Source organism: Miscanthus floridulus, chromosome 1 (assembly GCF_019320115.1).
Source record: "Miscanthus floridulus cultivar M001 chromosome 1, ASM1932011v1, whole genome shotgun sequence".
Taxonomy (NCBI): Eukaryota; Viridiplantae; Streptophyta; class Magnoliopsida; order Poales; family Poaceae; genus Miscanthus; species Miscanthus floridulus.
The window spans coordinates 163,113,887-163,138,759 of record NC_089580.1 but is presented as its reverse complement, the minus strand read 5'-3'; the positions used below and the strand labels follow the sequence as shown (position 1 = coordinate 163,138,759).

The 24,873-nt window shown below is 48.1% G+C and overlaps 2 protein-coding genes and 1 pseudogene across 8 annotated transcripts; 1 reads left to right on the top strand and 2 right to left on the bottom strand.

Annotated features, from left to right (window-relative positions):
• Positions 1-349: 349 nt before the first annotated feature.
• Positions 350-2,006, bottom strand: LOC136466508 (vesicle-associated membrane protein 722-like; annotated as a pseudogene).
• A 1,568-nt stretch (positions 2,007-3,574) lies between these two features.
• Positions 3,575-6,808, top strand: LOC136500269 (protein trichome birefringence-like 6). 2 transcript variants are annotated; one of them, XM_066495626.1, is made up of 5 exons: positions 3,575-4,701; positions 4,786-4,978; positions 5,066-5,256; positions 5,438-5,596; positions 5,694-6,808. In XM_066495626.1, exons 1-5 carry the CDS (start codon positions 3,575-3,577, stop codon positions 6,019-6,021), a joined length of 1,998 nt encoding a protein of 665 aa, XP_066351723.1. In that variant the 3' UTR covers positions 6,022-6,808. The 2 variants fall into 2 exon arrangements, with proteins under 2 accessions (XP_066351723.1, XP_066351728.1); XM_066495631.1 differs by having other exon boundaries at positions 5,438-5,536; positions 5,667-5,830.
• Positions 6,809-14,226: 7,418 nt separating this feature from the next.
• Positions 14,227-23,914, bottom strand: LOC136546198 (histone-lysine N-methyltransferase EZ3-like). 6 transcript variants are annotated; one of them, XM_066538162.1, is made up of 17 exons: positions 23,775-23,914; positions 23,559-23,675; positions 23,111-23,442; positions 22,441-22,602; positions 21,896-21,980; positions 21,621-21,758; positions 21,454-21,501; positions 21,304-21,375; positions 17,724-18,385; positions 17,252-17,402; positions 15,897-16,114; positions 15,571-15,702; positions 15,287-15,377; positions 15,148-15,195; positions 14,934-15,062; positions 14,768-14,845; positions 14,227-14,704 (listed from the first exon to the last, which is right to left on the bottom strand). In XM_066538162.1, the coding sequence occupies exons 1-17, from the start codon at positions 23,820-23,822 to the stop codon at positions 14,516-14,518; spliced, it is 2,700 nt and encodes an 899-aa protein (XP_066394259.1). In that variant the 5' UTR covers positions 23,823-23,914; the 3' UTR covers positions 14,227-14,515. The 6 variants fall into 6 exon arrangements, 5 of the variants coding, with proteins under 5 accessions (XP_066394259.1, XP_066394272.1, XP_066394266.1 ...); XM_066538175.1 differs by having other exon boundaries at positions 14,227-14,659; XM_066538169.1 differs by having other exon boundaries at positions 17,724-18,376.
• Positions 23,915-24,873: the final 959 nt, after the last annotated feature.

The following is a 24,873-nucleotide window of genomic DNA, read 5'->3' as shown; positions in this document are numbered from 1 at the left end:
AACATCCAAAGAGAACCAAATCAGATTAGAGACCCCTCCTCCTTTTTAGAAAAGGGAATATATTAATATCCTAGCTTTTGCATCGACCAATGCATATGGTTGTTCCTTATTACAAACAAGAGTAAAACGGTTCAGGAAATCTCAAAAACAAAGTTTTGAGCCATAGTGACCCCTCCTCCTTACCTTGCGGTCGATGAACTTAGGCCTAATTTGTGGCACAACTTCAACACTCCCTGAAGCCTTGCTCAAACCGAGCTAGTTTTTTTTTTATGATAATAAACCGAGCTAGATTTTGATATAGCACATAATCAGACTCACTGCTATTCCCAGCCATCTCCAGCAACCTAAATCACTTGCCGCATATTCCATGGCAAATTGAGAGGATTATGACGAGGATAAGCGCGACGACGATGCCGACGATGAGCTTCATCTTCATGTCCTGGTACCACATCTTGCGCCGCACCTGCACGCCGAGCCGCCTGAAATCAGCAGCCTGAAACAAACAGAGGAGCCAATGTTCTGTTTCAGTTCTTCTCTTCTGTCTGACACCGGCAAGTTACTGAAGAGATACATGTATATGACGATATAAACAGAAACTTGCAACAACCACAGACATCATCGTGGAGCTGCTCTGTCCTTGTGACAAGCCCATCGATCTATTGTCCGCAATCAAAGGCCTAAAATATTTCCATCAAATTAATTCCTCATTCAGAAGTAGTATTTCAAAGTAAGCTAGTCAAGTCCAAAGATAACTCAAGAATGTAAGCGGAATTATTGAAGGTTTCGGTCAAGGTAAGCAGATGCAGGAATCCATCATCAGGTCATGCATATGCCTGGGAAAGCATATACTGATATACATTGGTTATTACCTTGTCAATGATGCTTTTCACTTGATCGACCTGAGCCTTCACTTTGGACAGCTTACTCACCTCCTCTGGGTGATCCGTACAGTACTGCATCTGGTCTCTAAGCCTCAGCCTATATTGCCAGTCACCAAGCATGCCCACAGTGAGGAATAAAAAAAAGGTAGTGTACAGTATTGGAAAATACGCCTAGAAGTCTGAAAAAAAAAATCTTGTTCTTGCAGACAAAGAAAGAGAATTGTTACCCGAAATCTCGGGTGAGACTGTTGGCTGTAGTTGTTGCTGCTTTGCCCCCCTGCATATGCCTTGTTGAAGTCCTCCTTGATCATCTCCAGGAAGACCATAGGAATCTGTCGCCTAGCTGACTCGGTTGCGACGATGCAGTATGCTGCAATTTGATTTCAGTTATTAACTCAGGTGGAGTTGAGCAAACATAAATAATGTTTCTGTGCATCTTATATTATCACAAAAGAGACATTCCAGTTTCCTGTGCTTTAAATGGTGGTAAGCAATTTTGCACTGAAAATTTGCAGTCATACAACTCTGCCTTGTTTCAGGTTTCGACGAAATATAGTTCTTTTCTGTTATATATGTTCAGTTTCAGTTCCAGTTCCAGTCATACAAGCACAAGCAGTGATTTATGATGTTGGTTATAAGGATATCCTGTACCTATGTTCTAAAGATGTAAGGGATGTTTTCCTTTACCTAATTGAAAAGGGGTATCCCATTTGCTCTCATTTAAGAATTTTGTATCTCAAACTATAATATTATTAAAAAAAACACTCTACTTGCCCTCATTTGCATTTTCTATTGCCTGTAATATCTTGTTTATTCCTAACGTGGCTAACAAAAAAATGTGAGAAGCGATGCCAACTGCCTCTCTTGAATGTCCAAGAAAGGTGGGGGGCAGACCGCAGACGGACAGTTACGCTTACTCCACCACACCCGAAGCTCCCGTTCCGTTTCCGTTACACTGACCATCCTCCGGTCCTCGACCCTCTCCCTCAGTTTCCGTCTTCTCGTTTCTTTTTCGAGGCTTTTATATGTATCCCATTAAACAAATTTATAATTACACACAAGTTATTAAAAAAATTGATCGCACACAGATGCCACTGCTCTAAACTTCTTTGTCTTACAAGCCATTCCGTCCATGTTCTGTTTGTTTTTCGCCGTTTGGTGTGGGACCGGCCAGTGAAATTGTCCATATTACCCTTGGCGGTCCCACACCAAACAGCGAAGAACCCTGGGGGAGAGAGAGCGCGAGTACGGCTCCGGCTCACGGCGACAGCGGCGCGCAGCGGACTAGGAGTGCCGGTGTCGGATCTGGCAGCGAGGCCGCCGGGGCACCTCCTTGCTCTCCACGGGCGCGCGGCCTCCTCCCTCCCGGCGGCGCACACGGCGGCCCTTGGAGGCGACGTGGATGGCCTCCTGGAGCCACCCGCCGGCCTCGCGCGCGCGCCCTGGATCGCGGCCCCCCGTCACTGGAGCGTCGAGGCCACCCTCCTAGAGCACGCGCCGTCGGATCTGCCGACGAGGAACGGCGGCGCCCCGGCTCCCCTCTCCACGGCGACGAGCAGCGAGGCCACCAGGGCACCTCCTTGCTCTTCCCCGACGGCGTCCACTTCCCGTTCCTATCCCCACCGGTGGTGCATCCAGCATCTTGGGCGCCGCGCACCTGTAGCGAGTGCGCGACGAGGCTGGGGGACTGAGACGGCGACGGCGCCCTGGAGCTAGCGGTCGCGCGCGGGTATGGCTACGGCGGACGGCAACGGCAACGCACGACTGACGAGTAGCGCAGCGGCAGATCTGGTGAAGGAGACGGAGACGGCGACGGCGGGCGTGCGGTGGGGCAGCTACGAGCTCGGCCGCGTTGACGGTGACGGGGCGCAACAAGGACGACTAGGAGCTTGGCCGCGCGAACAGTGACGGGATCCAGGCGGGTGAGGAGTAGCCGGGCACCGCCGGATCTGGCGACGTGGCGCGGCGGCGCCCCGGCTCCCCTCTCCACACAACGACCAGCAAGGTCACCGGGTCCGCCACGACGGACAACGGCGTCATGACCGCCTGGGAGGTCGTCGGGCCAAGTCGCGGTCGGGTTGCCGGGGAGCAGGCGCTGGCGTGCGGCTGGGCGTGGGGCCTGGAGCGTGTGTCGTCGTCGGGGGCGCGGGGCCGGGCCGCCGCCGCCGAGGATGCAGGGCGGTGCTGGGGCCAGGAGCGTGGGGCTAGGCCGTCGGGGTCGCAAGGCGGGGCTGGTGCTGGGAGGCGCCGGGGGCGAAGGGCGGGCCGAGGCCTGGAGGTGCCGGGGGCGCAGGGCCAGGCTACCGGGCACGGTGCTGACGATGCGCAAGGGGAAGAAGACAAGGAGGAACACAGAGAGAAAGAAAACTGAGGTGGTGAATCGTAGTCGGTTTCCACCGCCAAGGGTAATATAGACAATTTCACTAGCCGGTCCCACACTAAACAGTGAAAAATAAACAAAACACAGACGGAATGACTTATAAGACAAAGAAGTTTAGAGCAGTGGCACCTATGTACGGTCAATTTTTTTAATAACTTATATGTAATTACAAACTTTTTTAATGGCATACGTGTAAAAGTCACTTTTTTTTTTCTCTCCAGCCCCGTGCTTGAGGCTCCCTCTCCCTCCGGAAGCCGCACGGCTAGCCATTGCCGTACCATCCGCCCTTGTTTCCTCCCCGCAGCACGGAGCAATGGAGAGGCAGAGGAGCTCCTCCTCCTCCTCCTCTTCCTCGTACCGGCTCTTAAGTCCCAAGTGCCTCCTCCTCCTGTCCTTCGGCTCCTCCGCCCTCCTATTCTCCTTCCTCTTCGCGCTCTTCGTCGTCCGCCACGGCCGCCCCCTCCACCTCCCATTCGCCATGCCCAACGCCTCCACCGCGGCCCTTGCACGGTCACCGCCTCTTGGGAGCGGTGGGGGTTCCATGGGCGGCGCGGTGGCGCTCGCGCCGGAGGCCGGTTATGCGGTCCGTGGGCGCGGGAGTGGAGAATCAGTGGCGGATGGAGCCCGCCGCGCGGTTGCCGGAGGCCTGTCGGCTCGGGGCGTGGGCTCGCCAATGGGGGTGGAAGAAGCGGTTGCCGGAGGAGGAAATGGTGGAGCACCCGCGAATGGTAAGGTTTTGGTGGTGCAAGAGATTGAAGAAGCTGGGAAGAACTCTATTGGAGCCTCGGATTTGGCTACGGATGCTAAAGAAGTAACCGGTGTGGGAGGAGATTACGAGAAGTTGGGGAAATTTTCCGTTCGGAAGGAAAACTTGCCTGACGGCAAGGATCTTAGCAGACAACACGTTGGTTCGGAAACAAAGGCGCAGTTAAATGCTGGCACTGGCAATGCTTCTGCTTCACAGGAAGTAGCTGCAATGGTGAAATCGGAGGGAGCAGAGTCTCTGAGAACTGTCAATTTGTCCGTGGAAGCTTCAGGTGCTGCAATGGAGGTGAGAGGTGAATCCTTGCAAGACGATCTTGTGGTTTTGGGGGATAAGCACAACTCCTCAGTACAAGCAACTTATGCTTCTCAACAAGGGGAGCAACTGAAAAGCTCAGATCATTCAGCAGGGAATAATAATTCCGGGGCAGCTCCAGTCAATCAAAATAAGCAAGATCCTAATCTGATTGAGGAAGCGGTCAGGAGCAAAATGGATTCTACAGGAAGCAATACCATACATTGTGATGTTTATGATGGGAGTTGGGTGTTCGATGAGACCTATCCACTCTACACGTCGTGCCCTTTTATAGATGAAGGATTCAGCTGTGGAGCAAATGGTAGAATGGATCAAAGACACATGAAGTGGAGGTGGCAGCCTAAGCATTGCAATATACCAAGGTATTTGTTGCGCTCCTGCAATTCCTTAGTTCTTTGGTTGCTTAGTAGTTTTGCAATTTGCTAACTTCTTGAAATAAAACTTAGGTTTAATGCTAGGAAAATGCTTGAGATGCTGCGAGGAAAGCGACTAGTGTTTATTGGGGACTCCATTAACAGAAACCAGTGGGAATCCATGATGTGCTTGCTGAGAACGGCTGTCTCAGATCCTGGACGGATTCATGAATCCCATGGCCGCAGGATTACTAAAGAGAATGGTGATTACAACTTCAAGTTCTTGGTTAGTATTTCCTGTATCTGACTAGAGTAGTCCATTCATCAATGTCTAGGCTTGTAGATGGTAATCATCTTGGTATGGTTGTTGCAGGACTACAACTGTAGTGTGGAATATCATGTGACACATTTCTTGGTGCATGAAAGCAAGGCGAGAATTGGCCAGAAGCGCATGAAGACACTACGGATCGATACCATTCATCGAAGCTCATCAAGATGGAAAGGTGCTGATGTGCTTGTGTTCAACACTGCCCATTGGTGGTCGCATCACAAAACACAATCTGGGTGAGTATTGACTACTGTGAATGACAATCACATCAGATGAACAGAATTTTTATTTGGAATCAACTGTCAAACAACTCCAACCATTGACACTATTTTTTCTTCTTTAAAAAAACCTAGAGCTTATAGAATAAAATAACCAAATCATGTTATTAAAAATCTGATTATCACATATACTTTGCAGAGTGAACTATTATCAGGAGGGAGATCATGTTCATCCCCATCTCAATGTCTCTACCGCTTTCCAAAGAGCACTAACCACCTGGGCATCCTGGGTGGACAGGTACATCAATCCACAGCTAACTCAAGTGTTCTTCCGAAGCTCATCCCCGTCGCATTTCAGGTTTGATCTTTGACTAGTCAATCTAACATGAGTGTCATAAGAGCTGCTGTTGTCTCCTCTGTGCAAGCAGGTCGATGTAACTAGTTGTCAATTTCAGCGGTGGGGAGTGGAATTCAGGGGGACACTGCAGAGAGAGCATGCTGCCTCTTAATGACACCCATGCTAGGCCGGTACCTGAGAGAAACGTGATCTTGGAACAAATCACGAAGCAAATGAAGACTCCTGTGACAATTCTGAACATCACCAATCTATCTGGGATCAGGATAGATGGTCACCCATCTGTATATGGCCGGAAGACGATAGATTTAACCGCATCGAGCGTACAGGATTGCAGCCACTGGTGCCTTCCTGGAGTCCCAGATACATGGAATGAACTGTTATTCTACCATCTACTGTCGCCACAAGAAAAAGATGTAACAAGTTAGTGGCTGAATTATTTGCCCGCTCATTTTTTTTATGGCGCAGCCTCTGTAAATGTTAATTTGATTTGAAAAGAGGGCGCAAGTGCAAAATCAGTCAATCATGCTTGTCTCTGCAGTCTGCACCCTCTCTGCAACCAATAATGTGACATGCAAATAGCCTACTATCAGGTTCTAGAAACACTCCTAATGAATCATCAAATACTTTCAGGAATAAAGTGTACACTAGAAAAGATGGGCACGGCGTTGCCGCGCCAGCTTGGATTAGCCCACGGCCCATCTATGAGTAGTTATTGGCAGTATTGGTGTATGTTCTTTGTACTCCATGATGGTAATTCAATGGTATTTCGTCTGTAAAAGATCAAAAAACATGTCTGCAAAAAGATTGACCTGTGGACAGCAGTCTGCAAATAGTGAGGTTCCACAGTTGCTACTAGCAACGAGCTTAAAGATAACATAAGCTGAAATAACGAGGTTCTAACATCCTTAATCAAGATAACATGGTCTGTTTTTTACATGGAGCTACTCCTATATATAAGGCATGTAATGACATCAAATACAAATATTGAAACTATTAAAAACAGCAATGCAGTATTAAGCAGGTGGAAGTAGCAAGGATTTGATTTGATGGTACCATCCACTGATTTGTACTAAACTGTGGGCATGGATCGTTGTTAAAATAACCAAGTTAATATGGGGTAAGAAAATATCCTTTCAGGTCCAGATATTGTACGCTTCACAGTATGGAAAAATGAGACCTTGTCCTTGGTACCTTGAGGAAATCCTGTTCAAAACAAGCATATAAAGAGTGGCATGCCTTACATTATGTCTAAAAATGCAAATAAAGATTGAAATAAGAATTTTCTACACTAAAATGATGAAAGCAATGAATGTGGCAGTAAAGGCATTCCATTCATTGTTACTAAGATCACATCACATATAATGGAGTAGCTGTTGGAAGTATGGCCCCATGTTGTTTGTGTTCAACATAGTATGCTTCTGTTAAAGATAAGAACGGTTTGCTGAGGTTGCCAACATAGCCATAGCTTTGATTTAGTTGAGTTAAGAATCTTTTTTGCTGCTGTTGTTCTTGGTGGCTCCATTCAGAAGCAGAAAAATGATTGATACTAATGATCCTTTTATTAGATTTTTATCTTGCCATCTGTAACTTAGCTCTACGAGACACTCTAAAAATAAATACACAAAGCAAGGATATTCCAATGATGCATGTGTTTGTTACTGCAGTCTTTCTTCAACTATCTCTGAAATGAGACCTGTCGAAAATAAGACTGTTACTCATCTGAGGAATAGTTCATATATTTCCTTATGGATGATATCTTGGTAAAGAACTGAAGATTTTCCAGAGATGTGTTCAGACATCAAACCTTGAAGTTCGTTAAAGAGCTTTCCAAGGGTATGGTGTTGTTACTGTTGCTACTCATTAGGATTCAGTAGCTTTATAAACAAAGGTATATTTGCCAGGTTCAGAAAATATTGGTAAACTGAGAACTGAGCTCTAAACATTTACACTACGTAGTTCTAATATTTCTCTAAATGTTCAAGTTAAAAAATCATGCATAGATACTAGTGATGCAAGCAGTTGTCTAGCGAAGCACATTATATGAGCACAAAAGAACATTTAATTACCAAGGTAAGTGAGATAACTTTTTTCCCGTTCTGTCTAATGTTGATCATCTGGTGTTCCGGCATTGCAACAAGCTCATGCTCCTCAAACATAGAAGGCAAAGGGAAGGTCGGGAAGGGGTCAGGTACCTTGCTGCCACCGACGCTGCCAGTGCATCAAGGCAATCTTCTTTGTATCCTTGCTTTGGTTGAGAGCTTGAGAAGATGCTTCTGTGTTGATGCCGGCTGCGACACCAGCGTTCAAATAATATTGGAAAAAATCCAATAGAAGATTCCGAATTGAGGATGCGAGCAAGACATGGCCAAGGATAAAGTTGCCACCTTGTTCTAGGCCTGTATGATCGAGGACAGCCTTGGAGGCATTTCATCAAACAGTTGCAGGGCGTCGTCCATGTCGGCGGCTGCTCCGTCTACTGGAGCGCTGGCCCGTGCTGCTCCACCTGCTGTTATCGTGCGTCTTGCTTTTTGCAGCTGGAGCTCACGACGGCGGTGTCGAACATGCGGTTCCTCGGGACGCATGAAAGGTCCTTACGTGGTTTTGGTAATTGAGTGACAATTCTAGGTGTATTTATGTGAGATACACAGGTGATTAGTCCACAAGCGTGGGGGATATAACATTGGAGGGGGCTGGGATGGATGACGACCCTGACCTTGACCCGCTCCCTCCCGAACACCAGAACCTTGCCTCCCCCATCCGCGAAATCCCCAGATCCGCTACATCCTCGCCCAAATCGCCCAAGCCAAGATCGCATCCGTCATTCTCTGCGCCGGATCTACCTGCTGGTGGTTCGCTTGCTGCCTCCAGTGCAGCGGTTGTTGAGATCCAGCTCCCTGCGGAGCTATGCTCGGATGGCCGATGCAGCGCTGCCGCTTCGACGGTTGTGGAGGCGACGACCTGCATGGTGGCTGAGCCTGTCGCTGCGCTCGATGCTGCTCTGCCTTCACCCACCTGCATGTCCGACGGCTGCGGCGGCGCGGGCTCCGACATGACGGTGTCTGAAGAGGCGGACCACGGGGCTGTCATGGAACCTTGGGGTGGCGCATCCTCTCCGGCGTGTAGCTGGTGGCCGCCCCTGGCCGAGCCGCCGTCGCCGGGTGCGGGCGGTGCCGCGGCTGCCGAAGCTGCGGGTGGCAACGCTGGCACGTCCGCCCAGTCGCCCGGGATGGTGGAGCTCGGATCCCGTACGGGTGGGCCCAGCGACGGCGGATCCGCGGCAACCACCGACGCTGTGTTCGTCCCCGAGCTGGCGTCGCCTGCTTGCTCGAAGGGTCGCTCCAACTGCCGACGGCGCTCGATGGGTTGCTCCACTCTCTCCCCCGACGCCGCCTCGTTCTTCCTCGGCCACCTCTCCGCCGGTAGGTCCAAACGCTTGCGTTGGGAGGATGGCTCTCTCTCCGGCGACTCCGACCTCGAGCGCTCTCCTTCCCCGTCGTTGAAGGCCGCGAGTTTTACTCGCTCGGGCGCTGCTCCCTCCTTGGCGAGCCACCCACCGATGGCGGCTACGGCTGCCACCCCGGTGCCGCGACGCCGCAGGCGGCGTCGACGCCGTCAACGACGCAGCGGGCGGAGGGCTGCCACGGCCCCGACGGGTGACTGCGACCCACCACGCTGGGGCGGTGCGGCCACGCCCTCCGTGGCTCCGCGGATCCTAGTTCAACTGCGGCTCGGCCCGCGGAGCAGGGTATCTGCCCTTGATGCAGATGGGTGGTGGTGCATCCTACCTCGTTCTCCAATTCTTCCCGTGGCCAACCAGCGGCTGCGTCGGGGAGGCGGTGAGGCCAGGCTTCAGCTGGGCGTCCCACCGGGGGTCAGACCCCGGATCTTCCCCTGTCGATTTTCGGGGTAGGTGCTTCAACTGCCTATCCCGGACTCACCGGGTGGCCACCTGCCGGCTCCCCCGCCGCTGCCTGCATTGCCGCGGGTTTGGGCACAGGGCGCGTGACTGCAAGCGGCCGAGGTCCAATGATGTCGCCACCGCCTCCACTTGCCATTCCTCGCCATTGTTGGGTGTATGTGCGCTGGGTGGCAGGGCATGGGCGTGGACTGGCTCGCTTTGCTTCGGCAGCGTTACCGTCAAGGCCACCTCTGGGTTGCCTGCTGATTCGTCGACGCCCCACGCCCCATCCGTGATTCCTGCTGCGGGTGAGGTTGCTGTGGACTCCTCCCTACCTCGGGTTTCCTTCGACGACTTCTTCGACCCCATCGCTTCCGAGATGCAGTCCGTGCCGGCCAATGAGCGATGGGATCCCATGCGCTCCGAGGGGTTGGTCGTCATGGGGAAGCCTTCGGGTGTGGGGGTCCTGGCAGGAAGGTCGCCCCTTCCGGCACAGCTTTGTGGATCGCCTGACTTGGCCGCGCCTTCACATCTGGAGGATGCTCCCTCCGGGTGGGGGGCCGACTGCGTCAATGTGGAGATCGCTGGCCCATCTTGCTGGGCCCCTTCTTCGGACGAGGAGCACTCGGGCCATGCGGGGTCGCCGTCTAGAGTTCCTTCCCAGCCTGTGGCCTTGTCGCCCGTGGGCGCGGCGGCGGCTGTGGCGCCTGCTCCGGTGTCACCAAGTGCACTCTCGCAGTATCTGCAGTCGCAGCTTTGCTCTGCCATCACGGAGCCGATCTTGGTCGAACCTCCACGTCTCCGTGTTCCTAGGAGGAGTCGTGCGGTTGAAAGCACATCCTCACAGCCACGTCGTAGCGGGAGGCTAGCGGCCAAGAGTAGATGCAGAGCCTTCAATCCGATCGTGCAAGCCCAGAACGTGTTGATGGCAAAATTGGGAGTCCACCAGCAGGATCAGGCGTCGCAGGCCGATGCGGAGGGCGATTTCGATGAGTACATGGCCCTATTCGACGGGCCTCTCTTGGAGTCCAAGCGTGAGGCAATCAGGATGCTCTTCCCGATCGGCTCCGTGATTGAGGGCATCCAGCTGGTGGAGGGGGTGGAACTTGAGGTTTAGCCTACCTCTGGTTGCCCGCACTAGGTCGTTCGATCGTTGCCCATGGCTTAGTTTACTAGCTCGCTGTCGCTCAGCCCGTTGTTGCTTTTAGTCCTCTCGTGGTAGTAGCCGGGCTTCGTCATAGTCTTCTTTAGTTTTTTTCGCTTGTGTCTTCTCCTCGCCTAGGAAACCTTTGGTTACCTAGTGTTGAGCCGTTTGTTATTTGGTTTGGTGTTGTCTACTTCCTCTTAATGAAATACGTGCTACACGGCATGTTTGAGAAAAAAATAGTCCACAAGTACATGTGTGTGAGCAACATATGCCATGAAGGTGAAAATGGTTTGGAGATGTTGCAAAGCTCACACATGTGATGATGAAAGAGTTCATTGCACATGAGACATGACATTGAGTCATGTGATCAAGGTGAAGAAGATCAAGACAAAACTTGGCTTGATGGACCGGCTGCAAGCGTGAAGGGCAAGTCGGAGGCTTTGGAGCGATGGACCGCGTGGCAGTGAAGCTTGAGCAAAACTTGGCGCCGATGGACGAAGGTAACGGTGAAAAGCAAGTGAAGTCAAGATTGATGAACCAATATGATCACGTGATGATATGAAGTGGATCATATCATTGTTGATCATGTTGGTGCATGTTTTGCATCGATATTGGAGGAGATGGAATGGAATGTGCAAGACAAAGGTATAACCTAGAGCATTTCATTTCACCGGTCATAGGTGTGTAGAGAAGTTGATGACCGGGTTTAGGATAGATGGCCGTACTATCAAGGAAGGGCAAACTTGTTTGCATATCGGTCATCTAAGTGCCACTCGAGTGATCTAACTTTGCATCGTTGCTAGGATTGAGTGGTGTGGCAAGTTGAGTGGCTAATCCTTTAGAAAATGTTTGTGAAAATGCTAACACACATACACATGGTGGTGTACACTTGGTGGTGTTGGCACATTTACAAAGAAGATGAAGTTGGAGTTGATGTGGATCAACTCGGCCAAGGAACGGAGGCCAGGGTTCGAACTCCACTAGCGGAGTGTCCGCCCGTAGAGTGCGGACAGTCCGACGGTGCCACCGGCGCCCTATACAGAAAAGACAGGGTCTCACAGAGTGGACCAGACGCTGGGGTCCTACGTCCGGTCAGTGATGGCAGAGAGCATGCAGGCGTCGGTCTTCGACCGGACGCTGGCACTGGAAGTGACCGGACATTGACAGGGTGCGTCCGGTCATGCTTACGTACGGTGACGTAGGTAACATAGAAAAGTTGGAGAAGGACCGGACGCTGACGCTGCGTCCGATCGTGACCGACCGGACGCGTCCGGTCGCGTCTGGTACCTTATTGGAAACGATCGGACGCTGGGGTTGCTGCATCCGGTTAGTTTGAGCAGCTGCGTCCGATCATCACTTGACCGTTGAGATCAAGCGACTAAGGTTGAACGGAGAAGACATGTGGCGAGCATCCATTGACCGGACGCTGAGGTCCAGCGTCCGGTCGATATGACCGGCGCGTCCGGTCAACCCGAAAAACGCCCAGTGAAGGGGTAATGGCTAGTTTAGCTTGTGGGGCTATAAATAGAAGGGGGTCTCAGCCATGGATGGTGCTGAGCACCTCGGGAGACTTTGTGTCCATGCTTGAGAGTGCTTGGGAGCCCTCCATCTCACATATGCTTGATAGTGATCATCCGATTGTGTGTGAGAACGATTCTAGTGCAATTGCATTGTGAGGTTGTATCGAGTGGCACTAGGTGACTGAGTTGCAAGCCGGTGGTACTTGTTACTCTGGGAGGTTGCCACCTCCTAGATGGCTTGGTGGTGGTCTCTGTCGAAACCCGCAAGAAGCTTGTGCAGTGCTCCGGAGAAGAGCTTTGTGAGGGGCATTGTGCTCGTCCCGCGGGAGCCACAAAGAACAGCTCTAGTAAAGTGTGTCATTGAGCTACCATCACTTTTGGGGTAGGTTCTTGCGGTGCCCGACGTGCGGGCTTAGCGGGTGATGCCAATTAGCCGCCGCACCACCAAGTGAGCAGTCGACACAACAGGGACTAGCGTGTTGGCAAGCACGTGAACCTCGGGAGAAAAATCACCGTGTCAACCTTGTTCTCCCCGTTGGTTTGCAATCCCCTTTCACAAGCTTGTATTTATATTTCATATAACATTGTACTTGTGTAGTTGCTCTTGTAATTAGTTAGCTTGTGTAAGCTTACTAGTTACCTTCTTGCTTGTGTAGCATAGAAGTAGCTTCCTTGCGTGGCTAATTTGGTTTGTGTAACCTTGTTAGTCACATTACTTAGTTTGTGTAGCTAAGTAATTGCGCTCTCTAATTTGGCATTGGTTGCCTTGTTATTAAGCATCGCTAGTGAGCTTAGGTGGCTTTGTGCTTTTGCTTACTAGCTTGTGTAGGAGCTACCTTGTTGCTTGAAGTATTAGTGGCATAGGTTTGTGTGACCTTGCTTGTAAAATTGGTTATGTGAGCTCTAGCTAGCCCGGCACCTTTGTTGCTTAATTAGTATCTTTGGAATATGCTAGAGAACATAAATAGAGGGGTGTAGTCTTGGCTAGACCGATAGTTTTAATTCCGCACTTGTTTCGGTTAGCCGACACAATTAATTTTAGAAAGGACTATTCACCCCCTCTAGTCCGCCATCTCGACCCTACACCGCAGTCGTAGCTAGGTAAAAGGCACTGACAGGCAGGACTGGCGGGCGAGGTCGTCGTGTTCGGCGCCGCTCTTTCGCCGGCGCCGCTGCCCCACGCCCGAAACAGCGCTGGTGATCCACCCCACCCCGCGCCCCACTCGATTCGCCGACGATGAGCGGGTGAATTGCAGTAGCAACACCAACACGTCCCCCCGCACGTTTGTTCTAAGGGACCAGGATCTCTCCTGAAGGATTCGGGTCGGGTGGATGAGGTCGGCGAGCGGTGCGGTAGGCGAAGGAAGGCGCGGACGGCTTGGTAAGGAGGCTGGCGTCCCGAGGGGAGGAAGGAGGAGTGGTGTCGGCCGAGGGCGCAGCAAGGGAAGGGTGGAGGCGACGACGAGTCGGAGACCGGCGCCGTCTGGATGCTCGCGACTCGCGCGGCGGAGATAGGTCGTAGCTCGACTGCTCCGGGTTCGCGAATCATCACGAGCGCCCGATTTTTCTCCTTAATGGGCAACAGACCCACTATGCACTGTTCGCCTAAACGGTCGTTTAGCTCGATTACACACCGTATAAACGCTACATAGTGGTACACCATTCCGTTTAATTAGACATTTAGCCCGTTTAATCGTCCGTTTTGCCCGTTTAATTGGCCGTTTAGAATAAATAATGGCTAAACGGTGAATGACCGACTATTTACCGTTTAGCGTTTAGGATAACATTGCCGCTATGATCCGCATCGGACGGTTCACGTCGCGAGCTAGCTCGATCCGACGGCTAACAGGTTAGCAGGCGACGTGCGGGTGCCCACGCTTGGCTGAGGATTCAAAAGGAAGAGATTTGGCAAGTAAATTTCATCTTACCAAAAAAAAAATATACAAACAAGCCTATTGTTGTAGCCATCTCAGCTATTTGATACTCTAGCAATAGCCACTCCAGTTTGAAAACCTGTTAGCACTCTTATCTTTTCTCAACCTAACAAGGTTGTCACCTTCCGACCTAAGGTCCACAAATGTTTATATGCATTTATTCTCCAACTTGATGTCTGAGTTTATTTACTAATATATATATACAGCCTGTTCGCTTGTTGGTTTCAGTCAGGGCTTATCAGCCAGTCAACAGTGATTTCCTCTTACGACAAACCAGCACCAGCCAGCCCAGAAACCAACCAGCGAACAGGCCGATTGTATGTTTATCAACTAACAAAGTCCTCGTATAATGACTAGGACTAAATCATGTATTAAATATATAATCTACTGCATATTTGTATCATCCGGAGCGACTCTGCGCTATCGAGCAACTTTGTGTGCTCTATGGTGAGAGACGGATGCTTCGTCCTTCTTTGATCCCTTGGGTCTCCTAGCCCAAGCTGGAGCCTGGTCAGGCCCATAACGATAATCATAAAAGAGTTCCTCGCTAGCCTCAATATGCTCCTTCGCATAGATACCAACCCGATGGTCGCCAGCCACCAACATGACCTGGAAAGTAGAATGAGCAACATAATAAAGAACTAAATGCTATTCAGTAATTGCAATTCTTACCTTTGCATAGCAGTTGGGGTTAGATGAGTGATTTGCGAACTTCAATTTGTCCCCCTTGCGATAAGCATCCAATACATACTGTGTAAAAGTATTGAATTCAGCTTACTGCTTTGAATTAAACAAATATTCCAATCCAATAAAGAAAGAGAGGAGGGACAAGAAGCACCTGGTCATTTAAATCAAACAGAAATGATGAGTTTGCCCGGTCATAAATTTTGCCGCGTTTGTCTGCTTCCTTGTGAGAGATCAATTCACCAGTATATTCTCCAAGATAATCATTTTTATGTACAGGATTCTACATATTGCAAGGAAAGTAAAAAGGAAATTAGCCAGAACAAGAAAGAAAGTATCACACTCAGGTTTTTGTTCGGTTATCTGACCTTAATGAATGCACCCCAACCTGCAACATCAGATCTTCCTAACAAAATCTGGTCCATGGTAAACAATTAATGCAGTTAGCATTAGTAGAGTGTAGTGATACAAAGGGACAAATAGCACCACGAATATACTCAGTCTCACCCTTTGCTGTTGTTTCAAAAGGAGCTTCATATTTCCACACTGATAGCCATCACCTCTCGCAGGTGGCTCACCTAGTGAACCATCTCCACAGCTGAAGACAATATACATCATGTTATGAGTGATAAACTATAATAGTACAAATCAGAAATATGAATATGACAATAGAACAAGAAAGGCAGTTAACAAAAATTACAGTTTCTTGAGTCTTGACCCTGTTGTATGATTATTTTAACTAGTTCATGAATGCATAAAGGTCAATTGTTAATTAGACCAGTGCTGATTACCTCACCCAGCAATTCCTACAAACATCTGGATCACATTCACGATTGGCTGCAAAACAGGGGCACTGTCTGCTTCTGCATTGACTTTTTGCACAATGACAGCCTCTAAACTTGTTTTTGCAGCTCTTCGAACACCTATATTGATTAATCATGACACATGAGTATTCAGAAATGAAATCAGTATAATTTTTTTACTCTGCATTTTCATTAGTAAAAATATACGAAATAATTGTCAGTTCATACTTAATCACTAGGAGAACGGGGGTAAAGGAACAACAGAAATCTATCTGCTCAATAAAAAGGGAAAGTTAGCATCACTTGGGACGCACCCACAGTACTTTTCGCAGCAAGTTCCATTTTCCACACAGGGGCAATCTTTACCACACATTTGCTGGCACACACATGGGTTATATTGTGTGTACCATTGCTTCCCATCACCAATTCTTTTTCTAACAGTTGGATGCCCTGCAGACTTCCAAGTATATTTCAGCTTTCGATTGCGGCCCCTCCGACAATAGATTCTTGTTCTGGAAACCATGTCTTGCTCCTAGAAGACAAGGACAAATAATCATATTATTACTAGCATAACAATGCCAACAGAAAAACAAAGGTTTTTTTGAGCTGTAATAATAGTAGGCGAAAGAAATATATTGAAATACAAAAAGGACTGTACAGATGCTTATGAAAACAACAAAAGAAAAGGAAACCATATGAAACAGAGAGGAAAAATTAACAAGCGTGGCAAGCCAATCTAAGAAAAGACTCCTAGCTGGTTATCTATTTATTTTTGACTTGTCAGTTTGACTGTGGAGTGGTAGTGAGGCCATATATTAGTCACTTCATTTGTTGAGCCAGGGTCTTAAAAGCTGACCTCTGGCATGGTCGTACCCATAGTCATGAGCCCAGACAACCAGGTGGTTTAATCAGGGGAAAAGAAAGTGGATAAGTAACTTCATCCAACAGCTGCTGGAGAAAACTGGATTTGGGTTCTGAGAAGAATGATCCAGCCCAAGCAGATGGTGCTGATTATTGCTTCACAAAAGCATCCGGAGATGGGGTTCAAAACAAGCACATCCACAGTTGATGAAACCAGCCAACTAAGCACGTGAGCTTATGCTGTTATGTGTTCACTACAGAAGAGCAGCCAAGGCCTTAGAACCTGCATGCATCGCTATCGCAACCTCGTTTTTTTTCTCTTCTATTTATTTATTATATATAAAACAAAACTCACATTCCAACCATTCATCTAATGACCCCAGTTTGGATCTGGTAACATGGGTGGCAACAGGTCTGATCCCAAAAGGAAAGCTGTTTTACATACCCCCGTAGTAGCATATTTTACCTGTTTTCTGGCACTGTGTAAACTAGCAATTCCTTGATTTTTCTCCTGTTGCCTCAACAATATTACAAATGTTATTCCAAAAGGATAAAAAAAATTATCCTCGTAAAAAACCCTAATCTGTAACCCTCATAAAATACCGTGCAATGAATAAAAGTCATTGTATGTGATGCCTTGTCCCCTACTCTGCGGCCAATCATAACAAACAATATTCACAACAGCATAGTAATAGGCTGAATTCAGACCAACGTGGCTACCAACAGTTTACATACTTCTAACCTTTATGATCTGAGTGAATACCAATGAGGTAAAGCACACAAGCTAACAGGACAAGAAAGTGCATACCATGTAGTCTTGTTCAGTTTCTGCAAAGTCGCCTGAGATGGATTTATTCAAGAGAGGTCTCTTCGCCATCGCTGCACCATTGTTATACATGTAGTTGGCCACTTCCATGCAGGTCTTCAGACCAGATAGTAAGTTTCTGGCAATGAGACAGCTGTGACCGATGCACACAAAGGTCATACAACTAGGGAATCAAATTATCAAATTAAACTAATAATGGAACTCCTTTTTCAGCAAGCCTAGGTAAACTAAAAAATATAAAGGGCGTACCCAGTGCAGAGAGCTCCCACTCTGTGCGGGGTCTGGGGAAGGGTGTTAATGGCAAGCCTTACCCTCGCCTGTGCAATGCGAGGAGACCACGACTCGAACCCGGGACCTTCCGGTCACAGGCGGTAAGACTCTACCGCTTGCACCAGGCCGTAAACTAAAAAATATAATAAAATAAAATGTTTCATTACATACAACCTATAATTACCTGTTCTTTCCAAATATCTCTATGCCCTTTAAGTATAGATCTCGCTCTAAGGCACTCCAACAAGAAAGAGTGTGCTCCAATAAATTCTTTGTTGAAGATACTTTATTACTCTCTCTTCCCACATTATCAGTAGTAGTAGTTGGGCTTTCTCCATAGATATCTTTGCTTGAAGTCTTCTTAGTGGACTCGTCAACAATTCGTAGTTTATCACCCCCAGATTCTCTAGACTCTTGTCTTGTGTCACGAATCTCCGGGATGGAAAGTTTATTCAGTATATTGCTTGCAAAAGAAATGTCAGAAGTGAAAACCTTCTGCCTTTTGCCAGGAGAACGCTCCCTGTACCTAGGTCCATGTTTTGAAATCTTGTGTTTCCTTAAACTACTGGGAGGCAAATCAGAGGATACATTCTCTGTTTCAGAGGTATCTGCTGAAGGCGGAGTAGTGCTTTCTTCAGCACTAACAGAAGAAATTATTTTTGATCCACTGGTTCCAACTAGTGTCATGGATCTAATGTTGCCTTTCTCTCGGTTTGAATCTTCTGATTCAGACATAATATTAACATCAACTTTGTGTGAGGCAGTTCCTGATTCCATAGTATATGTTGCACAGCCACCAAGACCATCATCATGCATCTCTTGAAATCCTTCTCTCCACTGGGGAAACTAAAATTTAAGTTAGCCCTGGCACACAATAAAGTAATTGCCACGAATCTTTATGGAAATATACAAGCTCAATGGGATAAATGCACCAAATAGTTGAGAATGTATTAGGAACTTGGGCCGATTTAAAGCATTTCTATTCCTTAGGAAAAAAAAAACATATAGGTGGAGCTGTGTGCCTGCCTTCTGGCTACATCAACCATGGGTTCTGGGTCCAATTGTCCTGGTAAACCATGTGCCATGAGAGTAGCATTATGCCATAATAAGTTTTAATTATATACTCGCAATACCACTAACGGACACCACACCCCGTTCACTCGCTCCCCAACTTGTGGCGCTCTGCTTGCCTCTGTGAAACCCTAGGCGGCCACTGCACCTGCCCGCTCACCACCACCACTTCTTGGCACATAGCGGGCATCTATGCTGCATTCAACAGCATAGCTGCTCCGTCCAATATGCCACCCACCCCTCCATTCCAATGGCCCTCGATTTCACATGTACTGTCACTCGTCGTTGTCGTCATCCACTCCATAAAGTAGGATAGTAGAGCAGAGCTCATCACTTGCAGTAATGAAATACTAGATCACTAATCTCATTTCCTAATTCCAAACCCCAAATCCCCAATAAAATTGCTTCTCCCTCTCAATCCCGCTCCATCGCTTCATCTCTTGACATCTCGTTGTGATGTCCAATTATTCCAGTCCACTGGTTGGGGAAGGCGGTTGCAGCCAATCACGTGTGCAGCAGTAGGAGCAAGCTGCACAGTGCAACCATGAAAGAAGGGCCAAGGCGCAGGGGATAGTACAGGCAGGGCAGGCCTACTATGGAGGATGGAGCAGGAAAGATTTTTACGAAGGTCTACTATGGAGTCATCTGTGTATTCGATTCGGGAAGCTCAGATAAATCAAAATGGGTTTCTCTTTTTTTCATGGCAGTCTGGTATGGTGTCTGCTCCACAACAACAAAAATGGGTTTATACCTCTCTGAGTTATTCCAGTCTAGAATTTTAATATTTATCAATGGATATGCTTCAGAGTTCTAATGGAATTATTTTCATGCTCCCGGCCTAGCACATAACATAGAGTTCATGATGTTTAACTAAGCTGATGCACGTATATTATTATTTGTTAGGGAAATCCTTCTGTTACTTTGATGTGTCTGCCTTTTCAGGGAGAAATAAGGCAGCCAAGTATTTGTGCTTTGACAGAATTTGTCTTTTTAGTGCCAGCTACATGAATATCACAGTCAGTCACTAGCACCAGAATTAGGAGGCAATCAATTGGGAAGGGAAATTCTACTCGGCTGAATCAGCATTGGAGTTAAGTTGTGAGTCCCAGCAACATCATTGCTATCTAACCATGATCAACGTGTTCTCATTTATTTGGTAATTATATCTATGCTGACACAGGTAATGATGTTTTTATTCGAATATTATTTTTCTATCTCCAATCACGGGCAGTGCTGGAGCTGACGCAGCGTTCCACGTAGGATGAGGGGTGAAGTTGAGCTGAAAAGAAAAGTATGAGGTGACTGAAACACACTTTGATAGTTCATGGATGATTTTTTTTTTTGGAACCAGGAAAACAGCAAGGGAAGCCCCCCACTGTTAGCTTTTATTAAAACAAAAAAAAACACTGTACAAAACAGAAGGAAACACTCCAGCTAAGCCTGAGCGTGGCAAGAACAAGAAGAAAAATTAAGAAACACTATACATAGGAATCAACCCAGGAGAGAAAAACAGATCGCTTGTTTCCAGAAATGCAAAGTTTTAGGACTGAAATGGTCACTTTGATAGTTTTCGGATGAAACTGAGCCCAAAAGAAAACTGGGGATTAACAGTCATTTTGAAAGTTTGGGAGGAGATAGTTGAGGGACTAAAATGACTATTCCACCTTTTGATTCTGTGAGAAACTTTGGGGCAGAGGAAGTTACAGAGCAAGACTTATTGATGGAAAAAAATACAGGAAGTTGTAATGAACGGCGAGGAAGAATAAAGTCTTATGGAAGATGGAGAAATCTGGGATTTACTCTACAAAATCCATGTATAGGTGGAAGACCTTCTGAGGCGGTTCTATGCAAAAGAAGGAAGAAATTGTGGAGGAATAGGATGCCCCTAAAGCTGACAGTTCTGGAACAATGAAAATGGAAAGGGGGATGCTAATTGCACCATCTGTAATTGCCCAGAAATTGCAGATCATGTTTTCCTTTTGTGTTTTAGCTAAATTATGTTGGGCGGTCATCAAAGACGCACTACGATAGGATAGGACACCTACAAATATGCAATATTTCCTAGATGAATGGTTAATGCTAGGGGGAAAACATTATAACCTGAAGCTGTTCTCTTTTCGGTGGTTACTTGAGCATTGTGGACAACTCGAAAAATATAATGATGATTGAGAAAATTTTCCCAAAATCGCCAACTGAAGTGTTATTCAAAATGTCCAACTACTTGCAGAGATGGAAGATTCTACTGAGGCTGGCGGAGAAATCAAAGGTGGAACAGATGGGCAGTGACAGAGTACTTCCTGAAGAACAAAAAGCCTCGAGATATGGAGGAGCTGCTGTACGGGTTGCGTGAGAGGGGACAGCGCCTTTTCTTTTCCAATCTTGTCCGGTGGCCTGTGTGTCGCGTTTGCTTTTGGGAGTCTAGAATCTTTCTTAGCAGTTTGCTGCTGTTAGTGGTTTTCTCCTGCTTCTCCCCAGCAAGTTGCAGACATTGTAAACACATTTGCTTTCTTATAAGCACGGTTATACTTTGTCAAAAAAAAAAAAAAAGTGCCAGTGAAAAAATAGGTCGAAATCATCTAGAAGTTGTAGAAAAGAGGTATTTTAAGGATTGTGAAAGAGGCTAAAAACAACAAGTACTTAGAACTGGAGGAGCAGCCAATATGGTAGTAAATTTCATTCATGAGGAGACATACTCGAAGGTAGCACTGATGACCACATGGCTTCTTGTTTTCATCAGGCTCAAGGCTGTAGGGTTGCTTCTCACACTGACAAACAAAATAATTTCATTTACTTAGCAGGGAAAAAAAATAGAAATTTCAAATGCAAATGATCTGTTTACTTACTGGGAATACCAAATTCTGTGAGCAACCATGGAGGCGGCAATCAAAAACCTGAGTGAACAAATGTCCCAGGTAAATCTCAGCCTTGAAAGTTTAGTTGAACCAATCGGCAAAACACAGCCTTGAAAACAGGAAATAAAAGCAACAGAATGCCAGAAGTGGAATTATACCAAGCATCTGCGGCAGAAGAGATTATCAAAAGAATCCAGAACGGCATCCATAGTTTTGTCCAGAGAAAGTTGGCTCTCTATCTTATCTGAAGATGCAGAGTGCTTCTCATTTTTCTCAAATAGAACTTCAGATCTTTCCTGTCATTTTAAGGAAAAAGCAGAGTCGCTATCAAATTTTGGGCATCTTATAAGTTGAACAAATGTAGGGACAGTTAATATTTATGGTATACAAGTCACTTCACTAACTTAAAAATATTATTAAAAAGGTAGACAACCTCAATTTCTGATGGGGTTGCATCAATAAACTGGCAGAGGACATTAACAACCTCTCGGTTTAACCCATGCTCTTGAGTAGCTCTCCTGTAGAAGTTGCATAAAATCAGATAAACATGAATTCATATAGAAAAATAAAGGTCAATTTCTTATTCCAGTGTGCAAAATTAGCTAAATTCCATGTTAGACACCATGGGAACTGTACAGTAAAGCTTGTGTTGGAACCGCTTCAGTAGACTATGCTGCATAGGGCATAACCCTATAGGGTATGTATAATGCTCAAGGCAACAAGCAGGTGGAAATTTGGCATATCAAGTAGGCCTTGCAACTAACTTTGCAACCAATTTCCTCAGACACCGTACATCTGGTTTCTTTCAGTGAATGTAGTGGCCTGGTTCTGATACATGGATCTTACCTTAATATTACAACTTTTTTTTTTTTTGGGGGGGGGGGGGGGGGGGGGGGGGGGGGGGGGGCTTAGAACCTGTTTAAATTTTGAAATATTTTGTAATTTAGTTTACCATATCTTTTTTAATGAGGATATTACCATATCAATTGATCTTCTCCCTCTGTGAAAAAGTGTTTCTCTTCCTCTGGTTCTGGGATTTCTTCATCACTGTCACTGCAGATCAGAGCCTCGTTTCCGACTGGATCATAATAAATTCTTCTCCTACCAACAACTGACTGATCGTCGGCCATTCTTTGGTTTCTGCGCTGTGTTATTTAGAAGATAGTAAAATATCAAAAAGAAAAAGGACGCAATACTTATTCTAAATCGTTATATCTACAAGCTTGCATGCACATAACTACAGTCCAATCTCCTTAGAGTGACCATCAATATCACAAAATAGTGCTCTTGGTCATCCCATTTGGAAAACATATGAACACAAGAATACCAATATCTAAAGTGTCGGATGTGTGATGGTAATAAACATATAAAATGAATATCACAGATGCTGATAGAGTTCCCACAGCTAAAGGGTATGGAAATTTGCTGTTTTTTTTTTTCAAAAGTTTTATATTTTATTATCATATGACTAAAGTACTCCTACATTGGTTTGGAGCATCGTATAAGCACATGCATTATCGATTATCCAGTCCATAATCTCACTCTAAGATCAATTTGGCACATGAGGTCATGAGCTCCAAGAAAAATTGTGAAGCAGCATAATAAGACGTAATCAGAGGGGGGAGGGGTGTAGGCAACAGCACCATACTTGTCCAGGAAGATCCAAGTGGTGTACGGAGGGATCCGCTCAACCAACGGCAGCTTCACGAACCGCACGACTGTCCGCTGCGCGGCAGCGCCCGAGCTGGAGAGCACGAGCGTCCCGTCAGCCAGGTTCTCCTCCTGCATGTACACCACGTCCCTCTCCTCTATCCCGTTTGCCAGGTCTGACCCAGCGAGCCTGGACTGTCCCTCCGCCGCGCGCTGCGACAGCGCGTTGCCGCCATCGGTGCCCCTCGACGCCACCTCCGCCGCCGCTGCCACGTCGAACAGCGCGCAGGAGTGCCTCTGCAGCGTCTTCCTGTTCGCCTCCAATTTCTCCTGCAAAGAGAGCCAAACACCCAATTCACCGCCACATCCGATTGAGAAAACTAAACCCGACGCTCCTCCCCCGAAATTTCAGTGACATGATGATCGGGCCGGGCGCGGTCGCTCACCTTGATGTACGCGAGGCGCCCCGATTTGATTTGGCGTATCAGCTGCGTCAGGTTCCCGTGGATCGGGACAGCAGAGGCGGCAGCGGCGTCCCTGCCCATCATCCCCTGATCCGACCGCTGCAGGGCACAGAAAACAGGGAGAGAATCGAAACCAATCAGATTGGGGAGAGCGGGCCGGTGAACCCGAGGCACATGGAATCGAGAGGCCGCGCGCACCTTGGATCGTTGGGAGGAGGAGTCGGAGGCCTTCGGCAACGAGGCCATGGCGGACGGTGGCGCGAGTTCTGCGACGGCCCCCTTGGCCTCCGTCTCCACTCCTTTCGAGACCCCTCTGTTCTGTTCCGCTCTGTCGCAGTAATGGTAGGGCCGACGATGGCTCTGCGTACGTGTCGGTGACAAGTAGGGAGGATCCGAAGGACGGGCCTAGCTGTCAGAAACAGAAGGTGGCCTTCGGACGCGTGCGGCCGTTTCTAGCGCGGGGCGTTTCGGTTCGCTCACGTGGCTCCGCGGTGAACCACCGTTACCCAAGATACAGTAGTCAAGCAAAGCAAAGAGTACCATTAAAAGATTCAAAGTTTAGAAATTCCTGTTAAAACTGAGAATAACAAGTGAAAAAACTGAATTGACCGGTGTCTGCGTGTGCGTGAGTTGGCTGTGTGCACTTCAGCCGCCGTGCTAAACTGCTAACACCTGCCTCTTCATCCATCGATGTTGAATTGTTGATCTTTTCTTGCTCGATCCCACTTCCCGGCTCCGATCTGTCTCTGGCAATCCGGCCTCACACTCAGTACGAGCAGTTCACGACTCGATCAGGCCACTGGACGATTTTTCGGCGCCGCCGTTGCGCAGCATGTATAACGCGATTTCGTGCCCGTGCTCTACTTCAACCAGTCGGGGCCGCTCATGCCCGTGCTCTGCAACCCGTTCAACCCGGACATGAGCCCCCCACCGGTGCGCACCTGGCGAGGTCGACTTCGGCAGCGCGGCGCGGGAGTGGAAGCGCTTTGAGTACCAGACCACGGGGCCACCGGGGGTCGGAAGGGGTGCGGCGTACGGCCAGTCGGCCATGACGGCGGCGACGAGCGTCAGCAAGAGGCTGTACGAGTTCAGCCCGTTCATGGTGCAGCTGCAGGACTGCTCCTTCGTGCGGGAGACATCCACGTCAATCAGCACCAACAACTGCCCTAGGCTCCAGCAATACAGCCGGGACGTCTACGTCGGCCTCGTCGTCATCTGTGCCGGCGGCATGCTGTCCGTCGTCGCATCAGCAGGGGATGATGGCAGTGGACGTGGAAGTCACACGCACCTCTGACCT